Consider the following 19,700-nt stretch of genomic DNA (forward strand, 5'->3'; position numbering starts at 1 on the left):
TAGTTAATTTTAGGAAAGTGCTATAATTTTGGAATCTTAGGTGAATTATTTAAATTTTTTTAAGTATAACAATAAGAAAAATAAAACCTGGGATACAGTAGAGTAATTGACAAATGGTAAACATATAATTGATGTTTCCAAAAATCATTCTATTATTATTCTTCATTTATCTTTTATTTAGGGTAGCTCTTGATTTGTGAAAGACAGTATGACATAGTAGAAAGAAGGATGGCCTTGAAGTCAGAAAGACATTGGTTCAAGTCCTGCCTCTTAAAAGTTTCCTGTGATTCCTCAAATAACTTAATTTCTTCCTACTCCAAGCAATTTTCTAAAATGAAGAATTGCAAGGTCATGTGCCAAATTTTATTAGTAGTAGAAATTCTTCCCTAAGAATTTTCTTTGTCATTTAAATAGCAGTATTGGTTAAAACTGAAAAAGGACACATAAGTGTGAAAAGCAGCTTTTAGTTTCAGATTCAGTTTTTCTGAACTTCAATATGATTTCAAGTTAAAATGATCACTTTGTTATTCTACTCATGTGGAATTTTGCCAGGGTTTAGAAGGAGGGAAGCATTTTGAAAAAGGAAGTTTTTAAATTTATCTCCAGACAAATACTCATCTTAGCAAGAGAAAAGATTATCATTTAGATGTTATCACAAAAAGGTTGCGAAGAAGCTCTCAAAAGCAGATGCATTTACAAGAGATGTGATCTGAATATCTGGGTTTGAAATATTAATCAAATAATAGTTTCTTTTCAGAATAACAAGTTCATTATCAAATTTCTATCTCTTTTTTGTGATTGTATCTCAAGCTATTGGCATTAAAAGAGTGAAAGAAATGAAGACAATTCTCAACAAAGTTCAGTTCTTTTACATCTTCAATAGTCTAAGATCAAGAAGAGAGACAAAAAACAAGAAGTAGAAATACTTCTAATCCTGTTTTCCAGAGTAGAAAAGGGAATGCATATTTTAAAATATACCTTCTTTCTGAAAAGACACTCTTCAGTATTGCTGGAATTTACAATTCATAATTGCAATTAAAGGCTGATGATTTGAATCTGACTGGTTATGCTTCCTATAGGGCCCAACAATCTTCAGTATAGTTGTTTTCAACTTTTTGAGAAAAATGCCATCATATTTATCTTAAGATTTCTACTATTTGTTTTAAGGAAGCAAGTTGTTATCTGAAAGAGAATGCACTTTCATTACCTGACTTATATAATTTTAAATCCAAGGGGAAATAATGTTTTAAAATAAAAAATGTCATTTTTATTTGACATGCTTTTGAAAGAACTCACAATATATTAGAGACAAAGAGATTTGCACAGAATGAATTCTTTACTTACTAAAAACAATAAAAAGATACATGCAAGAATGGTGGAAGGAAATAAAGTGGCCAAGAATTTGCTAAAGATATTGCTTCAGATCAATGTATAAAACAAACAAGAGATTTGGATATTCTATAGTTCTATAGATGCTAAAAAGTTAGACTTTTAGAATATGTCTATATGATTAATGAAATTGTATTTGTCTACTTAACAATGTGAAAAAACAATTACATGTTGTCCTATTTATGAAATACTCTGAATATATACATTATATTTATAAACTAATGTTGAACTGAAAGCAATAAAGTATCTTGCAATGTGAATGGCTTAGTAAAAGTAATTTAAAAGGAAACGAAATTATAGTTGATAATAGTATTTGGTAATTTTGTCACAGTTTGAGAAAAGCCAACAATATCAATATTCTTTTTGTATACATTCACCTTTTGGTAAATTTGTATATATTTAATTTTTAGCTCTTTAGGAGATTATACATATAAATACAAATTATACTGTTTAAAATATTTTAGTATGATGTTCAATTATTTTTATTTTCACTTTGTGCCAAAATAATTTCTCCTTGTGTTCCACTCTTCAATACTATTTCACTTTTTCTACACTTTTGTTTCTCAATATTAAAAAAATCCTTAAAAATGATCATCTTGAAATTGTCTAAATCTAGCATGATTCTACCATAGAAATTTCTTAAATATTTAACAATTATAAAAATTGGAATCTTAGACGTTGACTTCACTTAGCATCTTGCTATCACAATATCCAAGTTTCCTGCATTAGAATCCTATAATAAGTAGTTACTGATAGACTGTCATAAACAATAAAAGTATGAGAAGAAATAAACTTATTGAAGGAAAGAAGGAAGGGAGATAAAAGGAACAAACATGTCTATTATATACCAGACAAAATTCAAAGCAGTGGATATTATTATCTCTTTTGATTTGATTTTAAAATCAGAAGATTAAATCAACAAATTGTGGAATGGAATATCTAAGTTGTATCATTCTATATGACTTAGAATATAGAAATGTGGTCAGATATTATGAATCATTATGCTTCTTCAGGAATCTGCGGAACATTCAGTTTATTCTCAATCAGTCTTTAAAAAAGTACATTAAAAAGAGGATAGGTAACAAAAATGAAACAGTTTTTATACTTGAAGAACTTGCTAATAGATTTTTACAACACGAAATGTGGGGTCTGAAGTCAGGAAGACTTACTTCTTGAGTTCAAATCAGGTCTCAGAGACTTACTATATGACCCTGGGGAAGTCACTGAACCCTGTTTGTCTCAGTTTCCTTAACTGTAAAATGAACTAGGAAAAGGAAATTGTAAGCCCTATTAGTTTGGGGGGGGGTTGTCTTTTTTTTTCATCTTTGCCAAAAATAATTCTAAATGATTATGAAGAACTTGATATAACTAAAATGACTGAACAACACAAAATAACCAAAAATGCTATTAGGTTACATTCTTGAGGGGAGCCAAAAAGTCTACCAGCACGGTGTACTGCACATATTTTCAGACCTTCTAAATCACTATAGTGATTCCCCTTAGCAGCACTACCCCCCTCCATAATCCCCTTGCCCTTTCTTTAAAAAATATCCAATGGTTCATGTGATGCCTATTCGGCAGTGGAAAAGTGATACTGGGGGGAATTTCTGTGATGTAAAAAACAAGATATACAAATAAAATTTATTTTTATTAAAGAAAATATATAAGTATTTTGCAATATAATAAAGAAAACATCTACTCAATATTTGCTTCCTTAATGAATAAATGTGTGAAATATAAATGTATGTTGACATATATAAACATATATGTATATGTATGTGCATATATATATATATATAGGCAAAATAGGGAATATAAAATAGGATGGTTAACTGAAGTAGTATATGGTAAAGAGAATCTTCTCATACAAATGTTTTAAAAAAGGAAAATGTATATATGTCCAACAATAATTCTGTATAATTTTGGACAAGACATAGATTGTAAAAATTGGCATCTTAGATATCAGGTAGCTACAATTAAAAGAATTTTATTGTGCTTTTGGGAGAAAAAATTTCATGCTATTTCTGTAGTAGAAATTAGTTATTTTTTCCTCTTAATTTGGATACATATTTTTAATGATCTATAAAAGTGAAAGGACAGAAAAAGCATCTCTGATATTACCAATATTTTCATAGTTATAAGTGCCATTTTAGAATATTTTTGAAAACTTTTCTTCTTTGCAATGATCACAAATATCTTTTTTGAAATAAAAAATGCATTGGACATTATCCTGTCCAAATCACCTCACTTTAAAAATGAGGAAGCTTAGGCTCAGAAAGATTAGTTCATTTGGCCAAGGACACATAGAAAATATATAGCTGACCTAGGACTAAATTCTAGCTTTTCTGACTCATTCCACATTCTTTTAACTATATCCTGATAAAAAGGCTATCACTGTATGCAATACATTTTTACTTTTGAACAAAAAGGGGGAGTAGAACTAAATGTAGGTAATATGACAACTATATCTTTCAACTAGGGTTATTATACTACACAAAATAAATACAACTATAATTAAACATATATAGGCATGCATTTTAATATCTATAGTTACATTTTATCATGGTTATGATCTCAAAATGTGCTCCATACATACAAAAATAATGATGTCAATTCCTTGTAATTTTTATATAAAATAAACTATATAGAAATTAAAGATGGAAGCTTGGGTACCTATCAGGGGAGTGGGAAATGAAGAAAAACATAATTATCCTTCCATTCTGACTGTCCCATAGCTATATATGTATATGTATATATATATATATATATATATATATATATATATATATGGTATGAATAAGGAAAGTCATAGTCATACTGTACTTTTCCCTAGTCTGACCACATCTGGTATTATGCTGAATTTTGGGCAACATACTTGAAGAATGGCTCTGAGAGATGCTATAAAATGTATAGAAGGCATCCAGGACAAGGATGAACCTGGAGGTCATATCATAAAAATATAAATTACAGGAATGGAAGATATTTAAACTGAAGACTAAAAGATTTAAGGGGTCAATACAGCTATTTTCAAGTATCTGAAAAAGGATTGCTTGGAAAGAGGGACAATGTTGGTTGGTTACAGAAGACAGAACTAGGAGCAAATAATGGAAGCTGCTGAAAGGCAAAAATAACCTTGTAAGGGAAAATTTTCTAAAAATTAGAATTCTTACAAAGTATAATGGGTTTACTATGGAGTTTCCTCTTTACTAAAGGTGTCTGAGAAGATTGGGTGACCAACCAGTTGGCAGGCATGTTATAGAGGGGGTTTTAGTTTACTAGATATTGGTTTGAGGTCTTTTTTTAAATTCTGAGATTTTCTGATAGCTTTTAAATCACACTATGCCTGCTTGTAACCAATCAAACATTAATTAATAAATGAATCCTACTCTGAATTCTATCACAAATGAAAATAATTCTAACTTTAAATATGTGCCTTTTCTTTAAAGATGAACTGGTTGAATAATCCTGTGTAGTTTACAAACTTTTATGATCATAGAATTTAGAGTTGGAAGAGGATTGAGAAATGTTAGGTGATTTGCTTATCATCTCACAGATAATAAACATCAATTAAGTAATATTCATATCCAGGAGTCTGATTCAACAGCTAATGTTCTGAAAGCCAACAGACTGTCTACCAAAAGTGGATCTGGTTTCTAAATTTATGACTATAATCCATCAGTAATATTCTGAGAACTTTATGAAGTTTCCAAATATATTAGGATATAAAATGAAAACTAATAGCAGATATCAATTTTTAATTTTCATAAAAAAACCTATGACTGCAAGTTTTGTCACCTAAAATAAAATCAAAGGGTATTTTTCATATGCTTATATTATATAATGTTTAACAATTTGTTCACTATTCAAAAAATATCTATTGAGTGACAATTATGTGGAAAACACTGTGCTAGGCATTGCACTAGCACATAGAAAGAAATAAAGTATAGCCCATCTCCTCAAGATTAAAATAACTCTGATACAAGGCAAATTCCTCATGCATAATAATAATTTAAAAAAAATATTATGAGAACTCTAAGAAGAACTCTTGCATGGCTTTGCAGACACAGAAGATCTAAGAGGACCAGGGAAGACTTCACACAGAAAGAGGCAACTGAAGTAGGACCGGAAGGATAGTCAGAACTTCAATAGGAGGGAAACTTACTAAAGAGCAATGAGAAACAGAAACTATCAAAAGTGAGTTATAAATTATATTTAACTATTAATAGAGATTGAGTCTTGGGTTTTTCTGCAACTTCCTGTTCTGATTGATGTAATAATAATAATAATGATAATGATAATAATAATAATAATAATAGTCAGCATTTATAAAGCATTTTAAAGTATAAAAACTGCTTGATCTCATTAGGGCTTCAGACAACTGTATGAGGATAGTATTATTTTTATCATTATAATTTTATAGATGAGGAAGCTGAGTCTGAGTATAGTTAAGTGACATCCCAAGGGTAACAGAGCTTTTGAAAATCTGAGGCAGGATTTGAATAGGTCTTCCTAATTCCAAGTCCAGTCTCTGTCAGCAAGTGACTGAGTGGAGCGTACCTTAAATTTGTAACAGGGAAGAAAAACTGTGTTTGAAAAATTATCATGGATGTCAAGTACTTTGTAAACCATGAAAGCACTATTTTCATTATTATCTTGCACTGTGTTATCTGTTTATATTTACTGCACTCAATAATGCAGTAAAACTACAAGTGGATTCTTGTCCACTGACCCTCCAAAAATGTCATTAATGTCTATCCAATGCATAGCCTTTCTTGAATTCTCTTGATGTTGTTTAGATCCCAAAGGAGCACAAATACTGTTAATTAATTGTCTTTCATTCTGGCTACATGGTCAGCCCATGCTTCCTGACTTCTCAACCTCAGTAATAATAATAAATTTCTTCATATATCATTGGATACTCTTTTCTGTGACATTTGTAACATGTCATAATCTTCTTATCTCCATCACATCTATCTTCCTCAGGCTTTAGATAATCATCAGTTTCACTTGTTTGGAATCTGGAACATTTCATAACACAGCTATACAACAATACCCAGAAGAATGCTTATGTTAATAAAGTAGACCTTTGTTTTAAGAAGCTTGGGATCTTTAAAGTATTGGGAATTTTCCCAAATGCAACACAAACTACTCTCTTCTTATTTGGTTCTTGGCCTGATTCATTTTCCCTTTGTACTGTATGCCCAAGATATCTGTACTAAGGAACTATGTAGATTGATCTATCCAACTATCATAGTTTCAGTAGAAGTGAATCAAAGCCTGCACTTTTCATGTCCATTATACCTACTATAATAGCTAATACGTTATCAATGAATGAATGTTACTGTTTTATTGATGGATGCATGTGAGCCTTCATTAAATGCCAAATAACAAGAAGTTATTTACACATAGAATACTTATAGAGAGATTAGACTGGTTAAAGATGCACACACTGGGGAGGAGACATCAACTTCATACATTGAGGTATCAATGTAAAAGAGAGAGAGAATGGAGTAAGACAATATCAAATTATTTCTATACCCCTCTAAACTGTCATTTGCTGAATATACGTCAAAGTTCAGCCTCCATTACTTTTGGTTTAGCTTCTGTGACATTTTCTTCTAATATTTCTCATTCATATATACTATTAAAAAATTGCCCTAGAGTAATTCCTCTATGTCACTTCTCTCTAATTTTTCTGATCACTCTGCTCTTCACTCTGTTCTGGTTCTCCACCTACCCATCTGACCACTTCTTCTTAGTCTCCTTTGCTGGATCCTCTTTCAGATCATGCCCTCTAACCCAAGATGTCCCTTAGGATTTTGTCCTGGGCCCTCTTCTCTTCTTCTATACTACTTCATTTGGTGATCTCACCATCGGGTTTTTTTTTATAGTTAAGGCAACGGGTTAAATGACTTGCTCAAGGCACATAGCTAGGTATTCACCATAAATTTAATTGACTACCTATCTAACCTCACCTCAATCTCATATCTCCAAGTACCTTCCAGACATCTTGAACAAGCTTTATTATTCCTGTGAAGGGTAACCGTTCTCCCCTCAGTTTCACAAACAAGATGTCATCCTTGACTCCTAAGTATCTCTTACTATTCATCTAATCTATTACTAAAGCTTGTGTGTGTGTGTGTGTGTGTGTGTGTGTGTGTGTATCAAATTTACATCTTTTAAATACCCACCTTCTCTCCTTTGACACCATTACCACTCTGGTTCATGTCCTTGTCACCTCATGCCTGGACTATGAACAACAGGTTGCTGGTGGGCTCTGTGACCTTAAGTTTCTCTGTACTCCAGTCTATCTTTCATTCAGCCATCAAAAATGATTCCTTTAAAGCATGGGTCCAACCATGTCAGCCAGCCCTACTCAATGAACTCCAGTGGCTATCTGTTACTTCCAGGATCAAACACAAAGTCCTCTGTTTGGCATTCAAAGTCCTTAATAATCTCGATGCTCTGTCACTTTTCATTCTTCTTATACTGCACTCCTCAACATATGCTCCTTGATCTAGTAATTAGTCTCATGGCTGTTCCACTCTTGGCTCTGGTTATTTTCTCTGACTGTTGTTACAGATGCCTAAGAATGCTCTCTTTCCTCCTGTCCCCTTCTGGACTTTCCAAGTTTCCTTAAGTTCCAAACAAAAGCCTATCTTTTGCTGGAAATCTTTCTCAGTCTAATTAAAAGTGCCTTTCCTCTTTTATCTTCTAGATAGCCTGTTTGTTCATTAGACTATGAGCAGATCCTGTTCTGTTTCAGCCTCTTTTTTGCATCTCCAGAACTGAGTATGGTACATGATAAATGTTGATATGTCTGAACTGAAGGTTTATGAACCAGGTTTATGTTCACTGGTTATTGGAAGTGAAAAGACAAAATTATCACAAGCATATAATCAAAAAATAGCAACTATGAATTACATCCCATTTAAGATCATTTAGCTATAGTATAAAAGATATATTTCTTTCCAAAACTCATTAATAGAATATAACATATGAGTAGCTAAGAATTGCAAAAGTAGAATAGCTACACAATATAACATTATCCATTCATTTTGAAGGAAAAAAACTGGCAAAAGTAGTTACTAAGTAATCAACTTGAAATCTGACTAATTTTTTTTTCAAGCAATTGTCTTAGTGTTATGTAGTCTAAAAGAACATCTCTGTGTTTTTAACTTGGCCCTTTGATTTTGCTAGTATAAATACCTTGTAAAAGTACATGTCTGGATTGCAGCATTGTCTAGGAGCAGCACTGGGGCTCAGTATATAGAATGCTGGGACTGGAGTCAGACTCTTCTTCCTCAAAGACTTATTAGCCCTGTGACCCTGGGACTTAACCCTCTTGTCTCAGTTTCCTCATTTGTAAAATGAGCTGGAGAAGGAAATGGCAAACCACTATATTATCTCTGGCAAGAAAACAGCAAATGGTCTCACAAAGTGTCCAACATGACTGAAATGACTGAACAACTAGGACACTGAAGGGTTAACTGACTTTAACCTAGATCTTTCTTACTCTTGAGTTCTCTTTAGACTGGGCCACAATGCCCCAGGGAATAGTGCAAACATTTTATGTGTTGTCAAGATTCACACTTGACATGAAGATGAACATGAAAATATTTACTTACACATCACAAACATAAAATATGTTCTTGTTTAAGAACATAGTTACCTAGAGATCAGACTTAAGTGGTATAACTTGTCTCAGATTATATAAAGACCAATATCAAATCCAGAAAATATCTCTATCTTATAACTAAAAGGAATCTTCAGTTTCATATCATTGGCACTTATACCTTTGGGGAGAATCTCATATCTACTAAACCTTATTTGCTAATGTCACCAGGAAAGGTTAGAGGGAAGTTAATCCCTATTTTGAAATCAAGAATCAAAGTTTTGTTATGCTGCTCTTGGATACCTGCCTATCCTAGCTCCTGATAACAATTAAAAAAAAAACCCAAAATTACAGTTTCCTAAATCTGCAGTTTCAGACTGAAAAACTTTCCTATTGGCAGAATTTAGAAAAAAACTGATAGTGAAAAAGTTTTAAATAAAGAATTACAAATATCTCTTTGGATTATGGAGACCTGGAATGCTCTTTTAAAACAGTTATTTACCATTAATAACTTTAAAATTTTACATGTTAGGATGTCATTATGATGACATTTCACTGAAATTTAATTTTAGCAACACTATCAATTACCTACTTTGTTTTCTCATAACTAGAACTGTGTCAAATAACATCAAGAAAGACAAAGTCAGATGAAGCATGGATCTTGTAATGGCAAAAGACAGAATACTTTTTCTTGGCAAAGAAAGTCCTTAGGCATTAGTATGCCTATCAAAACCTCAGGTCATGAATCCTCCATATAGCAAGAAGAACACGCTATTGTGAATCAGATGAGAGAAAATGATAAGACAAGTTGCATAGGTACAACAAACTTGGAGAAAGATTTTCAAGAACTTGTTTTTCTACAAATGTATCCAAGATGTTGGGTCTAACAAAGGTAAATGTCACAAGAAACTGAAACTCAGACCCAGACAAATACACATAGATATATATATTTTTACCTTGCTGCGTTGGGATCCTGTGACCTTAAGGAAGGGTGAGGACAAGAAGCAAAATAGCAATAAACAAATGTCCACAAAATTGCTCTGAAGATAACTGATAGACCAAACATGATGTTCACTTCAGACAATTATCACTTGCAGCTTGAATTTTTTAAAAATAAAATGTACCTCATTCTCCAATCAGTAAAGATGGACTCAAAATTAGCATATTGGATAAAAAGTCAAGATATTAATTTTCTGTGTGGGGTTTTAAGATCAGTAACATAATTTATTATCAAATCTTTAAAAAAACATTTGTTTCTACACTGCAGAGATGCATATACACAGTTATAAGAAGGCTCAATTCCAGAAAAGGTATTCAGTTTTTAAAAAATATTTTTAAAGAGTCCACTATATTTTAATAATTATTGCTAGTTACTGATATAATTTCAAACTGTTATTTCAAAACTTGGACATAAATGAACTGATAGAGAAATAAATTAATTTGATCTTGTTCTTTTGTATTGGTTTCTTAAAACAAAATTTCTGAATATAAATGGAACCAATAATAGAGAAGAATTAAGTTAGAATAGAGTAATTCTTCTCATATGAAAAGAAATAATGTTCTATAAATGAAGGGATAGATAATTATCTGCCTCTCTAAGGTAAAGCAACTGATTAATAATCATAAAGTTTCAAAAATATATTTGTGGACAGTATATAAATTACAAGAATAAATATGATAAAAATTAGAAAAATGCAATCCTAAGAAAATAGTCACCCTTGCCCCATGCATGCAAACTGCACAATGTGCAGTTATATCAACATATGTACAAGGAATGAGTGGTCTGGTAGGCAGAAATCAAAATGGGCCAGAGTCTTCAATCTTGTAACTTTTTAAAAGTCAGGAAAAATGTCATTATTAAAATAATATGTTTTCCATTAAAGTTTAAGCCAAAATAATAAGCATGGATAATTAAAAGTATAACTATAAATTCCAGCAATATTTCTGACACAGTAATACCTTCTCTCATTAAATTTCTATTAGGATTTCAAGGGGAAATATTTTTCAAGTAACAAACATTTGGATGATTAGTAAAAGCACTAGTATCTCTGAGGCTCCTGGGAAACACTCATTCTGAACATATGGGTTTTATAATGCTCTACTATTCTGCTTTCTCCCACCACCCATAATCATCTGCCTCCTTAATTTCAGCAAATGTTAGGACTCAAATTTGTCAATTCAGCTTCTGACATGCAGATCATTGACACAATAAGCTGCAGGAAGCATGAAGCAAGAAACATAAATGTTGATTATAAGCTATGAATTAATGTTTCCAGGTAGAAAAAGAAAACAAAAATGCCACTCTTACTTCAAAACTCTTAACTTCTTCTTCACCATCATCATCTTCCTCATCATGACAGCTCTGACAAGATATTTAAAAAAGACAAGATTATTGTTTTATTTGCTCACATTAGAGACAATATATTTTTGTGCCCAACAGCTATGATAATTATATAGAATTATATAGAATTGTTAGAATTACTCCAACCTCACAATTAACTATAGTACCAAATTAACTATGGTACGAAAATAAGTAATCTAACAACAGGAATTTGTCTGGTGCTATATTTCAACTGGAATGACAATAATAATAATAGAGATATTTATATAAATAATATATTGTATGTAGATTTATGATTAAGATTTCAGAAAACATTTAATAAGTATTTGATAAAACTTAGGTTCAAAAATTTGTTTTATACAACTTATAGATAGCATAGAGGGCAGATAGGTGGTAGCAACAGACAATGCTGGGTCTGGAGTAAGGAAGACCTGAATTTAAATTTAGCCTCATAAACTTACTAGATGATGACCTTGGGCAAGTTACTTAAACCTATTTGCCTCGGTTTCTGTAAAATGATATGGAGAAGGAAATGACAAACTACTCCACTATCTTTGCCAAGAAAACTTTAAATAGGGTCACAAAGAGTTAGACAAGAATGAAATAAGTGAACAGCAACAAAAAAACTGGCACATATTATATTGTACATGGTTGTTTTATTCAAAATTGATTGTAATTACTTAAGAGCATAGTTATGTCTTCATTTTGTCTTGACAGTATAGTGTAAGTATTCATGAAATCAGGATCAAGCTATTTGAAGATAGAAGAATGCAACAAAAAAAGGAGAAAGAAGAGGAAAAGAGTCTTTGACACAAAGAAGCTATATAATGGGCCCAAAGATCTCCTAGAAACAAGGTCTGGATATTCCGAACAAAACACAAATTTTCATACTCTATTAAATGATCAGGAAGATGTACTGCTGTCAGCAGCATTCGAGACATACTTTGATTGTTACAGGAAGAAGAGTTGACCATGGTGTTACCTAACTTCCTACTGAGGGATAATGGAAATAGCTGCATGTCTAGTTAATAACTTTACTATAGGGAAGATTTTCCTAGGGATTTTATCAGGAATGTGATAGCTTCTTAAGACTTGAAAACTTGATAACTTCTGGTAATATATGGGCTTTATAACAATAAACCTGGGAAGAATCTTTAGGTGTTAATAAAACCAAATTAGGAAACTTAAAGACATAGATGACACAATGATATTTCCATCACTACTGTCAATTTAAGGTGAGGGTCTTCTGAAGAGAAAGAATGATATAGGAAAGGAACAGATGACATAATGCATCATATTTACTTTCTAAAAAAATTGTTTCAGATAGAGAAATGATGTATTTTCCCCTGAAAAACTGAGTGCATCTAATTCGGACCAAGTAATGTCTGTTTGGAAAATCACTAATTTGATCTGAAATGAGGAGGTTGGGTATAAACTGAACATGAAAACAGAAGTAAAACACTTTCAAATCACATACTGCAATAATAAAGATAGTAGAAGCAAGAAAAACAAGTAAAAGTGTTCAGAAATTCCCCCAAAACAAGAATGGTTTCATGGAAAGGCCTTTCTCAAGGATTTGCTGTGGGTCAAGTGCAGAGCTAAGGGTGAGGGATTAAAATCAGCCAGTCCTTGTTCTCAGGGGACTCATCTTCTCCTTGGAGAAGCCAGCAGCAACTCCAAGTAAAGGAGTACAATGCATGGGTGGACACAGGCATGTTAGGACTGATTTAGTATTGATTCAAATGACAATGCTGAGTCCAGACAATTCTGGAGGGCACAGATGGGAAGGCCTGATGGTTCTTCATCTCACTGGAAGAAAAATAACTGGTGAATTAATCTCATCCATTTTGGGAGTAGTCAAGCAGACCTATAACCTCTAGAAGTAAAAGAGGCAGAATAATGTTCATGATTCAGGTTTTTAAAAAAAGCCCTAGCTTTTGAAGTCAAAGGATCTGAGTTCTAATCCATATTAGAACTATGTTATAGTTCTAACAGCTATGCCACCCTATTTGTGTGACCTTGGCCAAATCACATAATCTCCTTGGGTCTCAGTTTCCTCATGGAGTTGACCTGGATTAATTCCATGGACTCTTCCTTTTCTAGTCCATGATGACATTAACCTTCATCTATAAATGCATGAACATAATACAATAGCAAGGTGAACTATCAATTTAAAGGGAAGAAAGGAATTTATGACCTCACAGTACCATGAAATTTTTATTATTTGGAAATAGGATAATTGATCAATGGGGGGGGGAAGTGGAGGGATGTATTTCTGTAAAGAAATTAATGAGAGAGGAGACTCAAGGCAGAAGTCGGGGTAAAAATAAGAAAGAGAAATGAAAACAATATCAAAGCGGAAGTGTATTAAAGATCACCTGATAAAAGAAAGAAATGGACCAGGCATTTCAGATGCATATACTAAAATGAAAACAGAAGAATTCAACTATACGAACATCTGCTGGGAGAAAAAACTTCTCTGTTAAAAGTAGGACATCTGGGTAATTCTTTATATGTTATTATTATTTAATATTTTACAAGCTAGGGTGGGTAGAAAGTTGAACTATTATTAAAGTAATATGACAGGCTAGGAGTAGGATGTGAAAGGGTTTAGAAATCATACTTTAGAATAATGGTTGAATGAAGTGAAGTGATTAGCCTGAAGAAGGGAAAATTTAAACTGTTTACAACTACCTAAAGAGCTATCATGAAAAAAAAACAAGAAATTTATTCTCAAGAGCAGAATTAATATCATGAATAAGTGTTAAAAGTAGTAACATTTTAGTTCAGTACAAAGAATGCTTTAAACAGTTAAGAATTATGGGAAGATGGACTGAGCTGACATTTAGCAGAGAGGTCTCAATCACTGGAAATTATCAGAGATTACATGACCACTTATGACAAATGATAGGGTCATTTTAAAGGTTTGTTTCAACTGTCAGATTATATGCCTTTATGTTTCTAGCTGTTAGGAATGTTATTTATGTTGTTTTCACATTTAAGAACAATCTTGATTTTTCCATTGTTTGAAACAAAATTGAAAATCAGTAAAAGAAACCTAATTACCTTGGCCATAATATCTGCATAAGCCATATACAGGAAATCTTCTTCCAATTTGCTGGAAAAAAGGAGAATAAAACAGCAATGCCTTTAAGTAGAATATTTTTAAAAGTCCTCACTGCTTCTTGTAATAATTGAATGTATATTTAACAGATACATTTAACTTTTTAACCTGGAGGAGAGACTTCTTGGATAAAACCAAAACAGACCCTAGAATCCCTAAAAATAATAGCCACCATAAAATATATTACAGTTTATTCCCTTTATTCAGTAAAAAAATGACCCAGGATATCATCCAAGGTTTATTAACTCCATTTACACAAAACTTCAACAGTCCTTATTATTTGATTTTTTTTAGGCTACAACTTCAGAGAAACAGCATTTTAGAGGAGGTACAGTTAGGAGATCATGAGGTTCCAGACAACAGACTCTACACTTTCATATTAAGTGACATCTTTCATGCATGAAACATCAAAATGAGCTATTTCAGTGTAACAAGGGCATATCCTATGCCAAATACCAATTAATGTAACAATTTGCCTTACTACCTTTATCAGATGAGATTTTTCTTGATTGAGTTTTAGAACCAATCAATCAAATTAAGGTTTTAGATAGGTGCACAATTTATAAATTCAAAGGAATAAACTAGGTGAAAAAAGTCCTTAGTTAAATTTTAGGGAGTGAAATGCATTGAGCCATGGCTGAAATGAGACAAAGTACAGGAAATGGGGAAGCTGGGTCATTCAGTGGATTGAGTGCTAGGCCTAGAATCTGGAAGATTCATTTTCTTGAATTTAAATTGCACTTCAGACATTTACTTAGCTATGTGACTCAGGACCAGTTATTTAACCTTGTATACCTCAATTTTCTCATTTGTAAAATGAACTGGAGAAGGAAATGGTAAACCACTCTGGTGCATTTGCCAAGAAAACCCCCAAAGAGGTCCAACAAATTGTTGGACACAACTGAAAAAAAACTGAATAAAAAAGCAAAAAAAAAAATTCCCTAAATATGAAATGTACTAGGTAGTACTGAAAGTGGCCTTGTCCTATGGGCTTGGATAAAAATATGCCACTCAGAAATTCAGAATTCTAATAGTAGGCCAGCAAGTAGTCCTACAATTCCTATCAAGTCCTTGAGAAGGGATTACTCAGAAGGGGAAGGAAAAAGTCTCTGACTTATCCTCTCACCCTTTGGACAGAGCATGAACTTTCAAAATTCTGTAGTTAAAAAGATTTGAACTTGTCCTCAACAATAGCTTTTGTTTAATAGTAGTGATTGGCAGTAGTGTCTACATTAGGAGCCAAGGACAAACTAGACACGTGATATAAAGGCAATTTGAAGGCATAGGAGAGCTATACTGAGGGAACTTCATGAAGATTCCAAGAAGGGAGATAAACCAAATCTCCTAAGTTTTTATACTACCACATGTGCTCTTTAAGTATGTTCCCTGGAATACTATGGAAGAGAAACTTTTTATATCAGTTCTTTTTACTATGCTACCCTAATGACATACCAATTGATATTAATTGATACTCAAGAGGGAGGTCAATGATATAAGCTCATTAGGGATAAAATTTGAAAACTATTTCAAACTCCTCAGGGATATCCTTAGGACCTTGAAAGGAATGGTCTGCCACTGTCTGGGAGTCCCATCTTGCAAATGCAAACAAAAATCAGGGACAGTAGCCCCAGGAGAGGAACTACATTATAATAAAAGGTTCTTGGTAAAATGATCCTGAGTTATTAAGACTAGTCTCATATTTTCTATTTAGTAAATAAATGAAATATATAAAACTTGTTAAAAAAAGAAGTTAAAAAAAGATTTCGATCAAGACTTACAGATATTAAGCTCATTGCCCATGATTAGTCATCCAGCAAATATCAGGATTTTTGACTTCTTAACCCTACAAACTGTAACCACAGAAATATCCTCAAGTTTTGGGGATACATTTATGCTTCTTGCTTCCCAAGAGGATAGCTCAGTTTGAAATTTTATTTCATTAACATAGCTATTTTAGGTAAAAGGAAAGCAATTTTAGGGGGATCAGAATAAATGGAACAAAGTATTAAAAAAGAAAGAAAATGTATCTCAGTATCTAAAAGGTGCTACTCCAAAATAATGTTTTCCCTGTTGAGACATTATAATTTGAAGCCTGACAATATTTTTCATGTTATGTGTATGATTCTACTCCACCGAGGGCACATGAGTTTTATACCCTGTTATCATGTAGACTTTCCCAACCCTACCATTTCTCTGTTAAGGCTGTTCTACTAAACAGGAGAATCAGCTGATGCAAAGGATCAACTTTCTTTATGCCTTCCTCTTCTTCAGGTGGTTCTACTCCAGGTTTCTGTAAGAAAAGTAAAATGAAGAAAAGAAAATTCTTAGATAATATTAGAACTGTAACGACAACTCAAGAAATGATTAATGGTGAAAGGTTTTTTTTCCTTCCCTAATGCAGATACATGTTTTCCAAGAAAGGAAGGAAGAACCAAACATATTCATATTGGGCTAGTTAAGAATTTCATCAAACTATGTAAGAGTTGAATGAGTTTTGCAATTGTTTAGAACTTCTTAATAGTACTTTTATGTAACAAGAGGAATGGCTAAGGACTTCCAGAGTTGACACCTGTATCCTTAGTTTTGAAAGGTTTAACTAAGAATCATTTAGCAGATATTTTCAATAAACTTCCTTTTTATTCAAAATAGAAGACATTTGAATGAAAATAATGCTGATATTAATATCAGCATTATTTTCATTGTCCTCCAAGTAATTGCTAAGAAGATATAAATGACAATTTCAGATAAATTTAAAGCTTAAAATAACCATATTTAATATTATAAAAATGGTCACTGTTCATGGAAAAAACTTTCCAAAAACTAAAAAAAATGTCCTTATATTCCTTTTGAACTGTATGGCTAAACTTTATCAATTATGCAAAGTCTTCAATCTTTTTATACATTTTTTCTTGGGATTAAATTAATCCTTACATTTTGCTAGAACTTCCAGGACCTTCAGGATTTGATTCATTTATTGAATCAATCTTTTATTCTGTTTTATCAAGACTAAATTTTCAACTCCACAAATACCTTTATTTTGAAGAATGAAGTTTTAATTTTGCAATGGTTGCTTAAGTGAGTGCAAAAATATCCAAATGTATTGACATTAAATTGATGTATTTTCCCCCTAAAAATGAAGAATACTTTTTCCATAAATAGAAAAAGTCTAAAGAACCAACAGGTTTCCAAAAAGTCTTTCCTTCAATATTATGACAACTGTTGACAATAAATTCCTCTTCTTGACCCCTTGGGAATTGAATCACCCCAATAAACACATACTGCTAAATCTTCTATCAGTTTATCCTCAAAATAATGTTCTTCTGTTTCAATCCAAGACTTTTCATATCCTTGAAGAAAGAGATTGACAGCCCGATGCCTAAAGACAGAAAAATTTGAACAATAAACTAAACTATATAAAACAATTATCACTTGTATTGTATAGTTTCACATGGAATTTTGTAGAATTTTTCTAAAACCTGGGTGGCACTTCTGTCTCTTCAATTCTTTCAACAAATAATTATTATATATACAACATGTTCAGAAAACTATACTAGGGACTGAGGGAGATGCAAAGTATAAATGACATTCTCATAAAGCTTATAGTTTAATATACCTGCATATGCTTTAGCACATTCACAAATAACAATATTAGAGAATGCTGCATAGCAAGTATTTAGGTGAGGTATAAATGTCTATGGGAAAATCAATATTTGTTTGAATGAAAATAAATATCTAATCTAGCTTAGTCTTAAGACAAGGCAGGCAAGGAGGTCTCCTAAAATTTTCATCTTTTTAAAATTTTTGCTCATTGAGGAATAAATGATAAACATATAACATTTTCAGGTTTCTTGTCACTTTTTTTATAAGAAAACTTCCTTTCTCTCCTTCCCAACAACTTCTGTATAAACAAAAACTCTGAACTATTTCCTGATTTCTTTCTCTTGGCATTCTCTATTTCTAGTTTTATTTCACATTATTCCGTTTCACATTCGATTGCAGTCAAAGTAGTTTACTATTTCTCATATATGTCATTAAATATTGACTTCTCATAAACTATAAACTATGGCTGGAACCTCTATCACTCAGAATTCATTTTCCCTTCAAAGCACAACTTATGTGACACCTCTGAATATGATTCCTTTCCTAGTTATGTACCTTATTTTGTATCTTCCTCCCCCAAATCCTTTGCTTTTGAAATTGTTTCATGTAGTCCCTGGTTTTTGTCTTGAATGTAAATAATGCTGATACTCATATCAAGCATTATTTTCATTGTCTTCCAAATAACTGCTAAAAAGTATATGATATGACTTAATTTCAGATAAATTCAAAGCTTAAAATAATAGTATTGAATAGGATAAAAGATAGACTAACTGTTCTTGGAAATAACTTTACAAAAATTAAAAAAAAACTTTTGTCTTTACATTCCTTTAGAACTGTGTATTACATATTACCTACAGTTGTTTTAAATGGAATTTCACTTTCTTTCTCTTTCTGTTGGGTTTTGTGGGTAATATATAGAAATGCTTAAGTGTTTATGTGAGTGTTTTTATTCCTGTGGGTTTATTTTATAGCCTGCAACTTTGCTGAAGTTGTTAATTGTTTCTATTTTTTAGTTAATACTCTAAGTATATTATTATATTCTCTGCAAAGACTAATCATTTATCATTCCTACTTTTAATTCCTTTTGTTTCTTATTATTGCCTTACAAGATAGCTAGCATTTCTGGTAAAGTATTGAATAATAGTGGTGATAATGATCACCCTTGATTCATTCCTGAATTTACTGTAAAGTCTTAAAGTTTACTCCTGGTCCAGATAATGATTATTGGTTTTGGATGGATACTAACTTATCATTTTGAGAAAGTTTCCATTGATTGGGATGCTTTCTAGTATTTTTAATAGGAGTGAAGTTTTTTTTGTCAAAGCTTTTTTTTTTAATCCTATTCCTTCTCTTAAGTCTTTTTTGCTTCTGGTCACTATCTTTTTTTTAATCTACCTTTCCTTTTAACCCCTTTTCATTCTCTTATCTTTTTCTCCTACTACTTTGTTATTGAGTAAGATAGATTTCAATTATTAATTGATGTGTATGTTGTGTGTGTGCTTATGTACATGCATACACATGTATATTTTTACCCTTTTGTATCAATTTAGATGTATTAGGTTCAAATTTTGCCTGTTCCCCATATCCCCATATTTTCCTCTCCATGGTAATAGCTCTTCCTTGTGCCTCTC

General features: G+C 32.0%; 1 protein-coding gene across 13 annotated transcripts in view; it reads right to left on the reverse strand.

Moving 5' to 3' along the window:
- RYR2 (ryanodine receptor 2) overlaps positions 1-19,700 on the reverse strand; it is a 766,826-nt gene that overhangs the window by 105,424 nt on the left and 641,702 nt on the right. For 8 of the 13 annotated variants that reach the window (XM_074222939.1, XM_074222937.1, XM_074222941.1 and 5 more), the window contains 5 exons: positions 17,749-17,845; positions 16,656-16,759; positions 14,412-14,463; positions 11,313-11,366; positions 9,961-9,984 (listed from right to left, as the gene is read on the reverse strand). In XM_074222939.1, the coding sequence (XP_074079040.1) occupies positions 9,961-9,984; positions 11,313-11,366; positions 14,412-14,463; positions 16,656-16,759; positions 17,749-17,845 (331 nt within the window). The remainder of the gene's footprint in view (positions 1-9,960; positions 9,985-11,312; positions 11,367-14,411; positions 14,464-16,655; positions 16,760-17,748; positions 17,846-19,700) is intronic. The other 5 variants (XM_074222945.1, XM_074222943.1, XM_074222944.1 and 2 more) reach the window with 1 other exon arrangement.

The sequence above is a fragment of the Macrotis lagotis genome, chromosome 2, assembly GCF_037893015.1.
Source record: "Macrotis lagotis isolate mMagLag1 chromosome 2, bilby.v1.9.chrom.fasta, whole genome shotgun sequence".
NCBI lineage: Eukaryota > Metazoa > Chordata > Mammalia > Peramelemorphia > Peramelidae > Macrotis > Macrotis lagotis.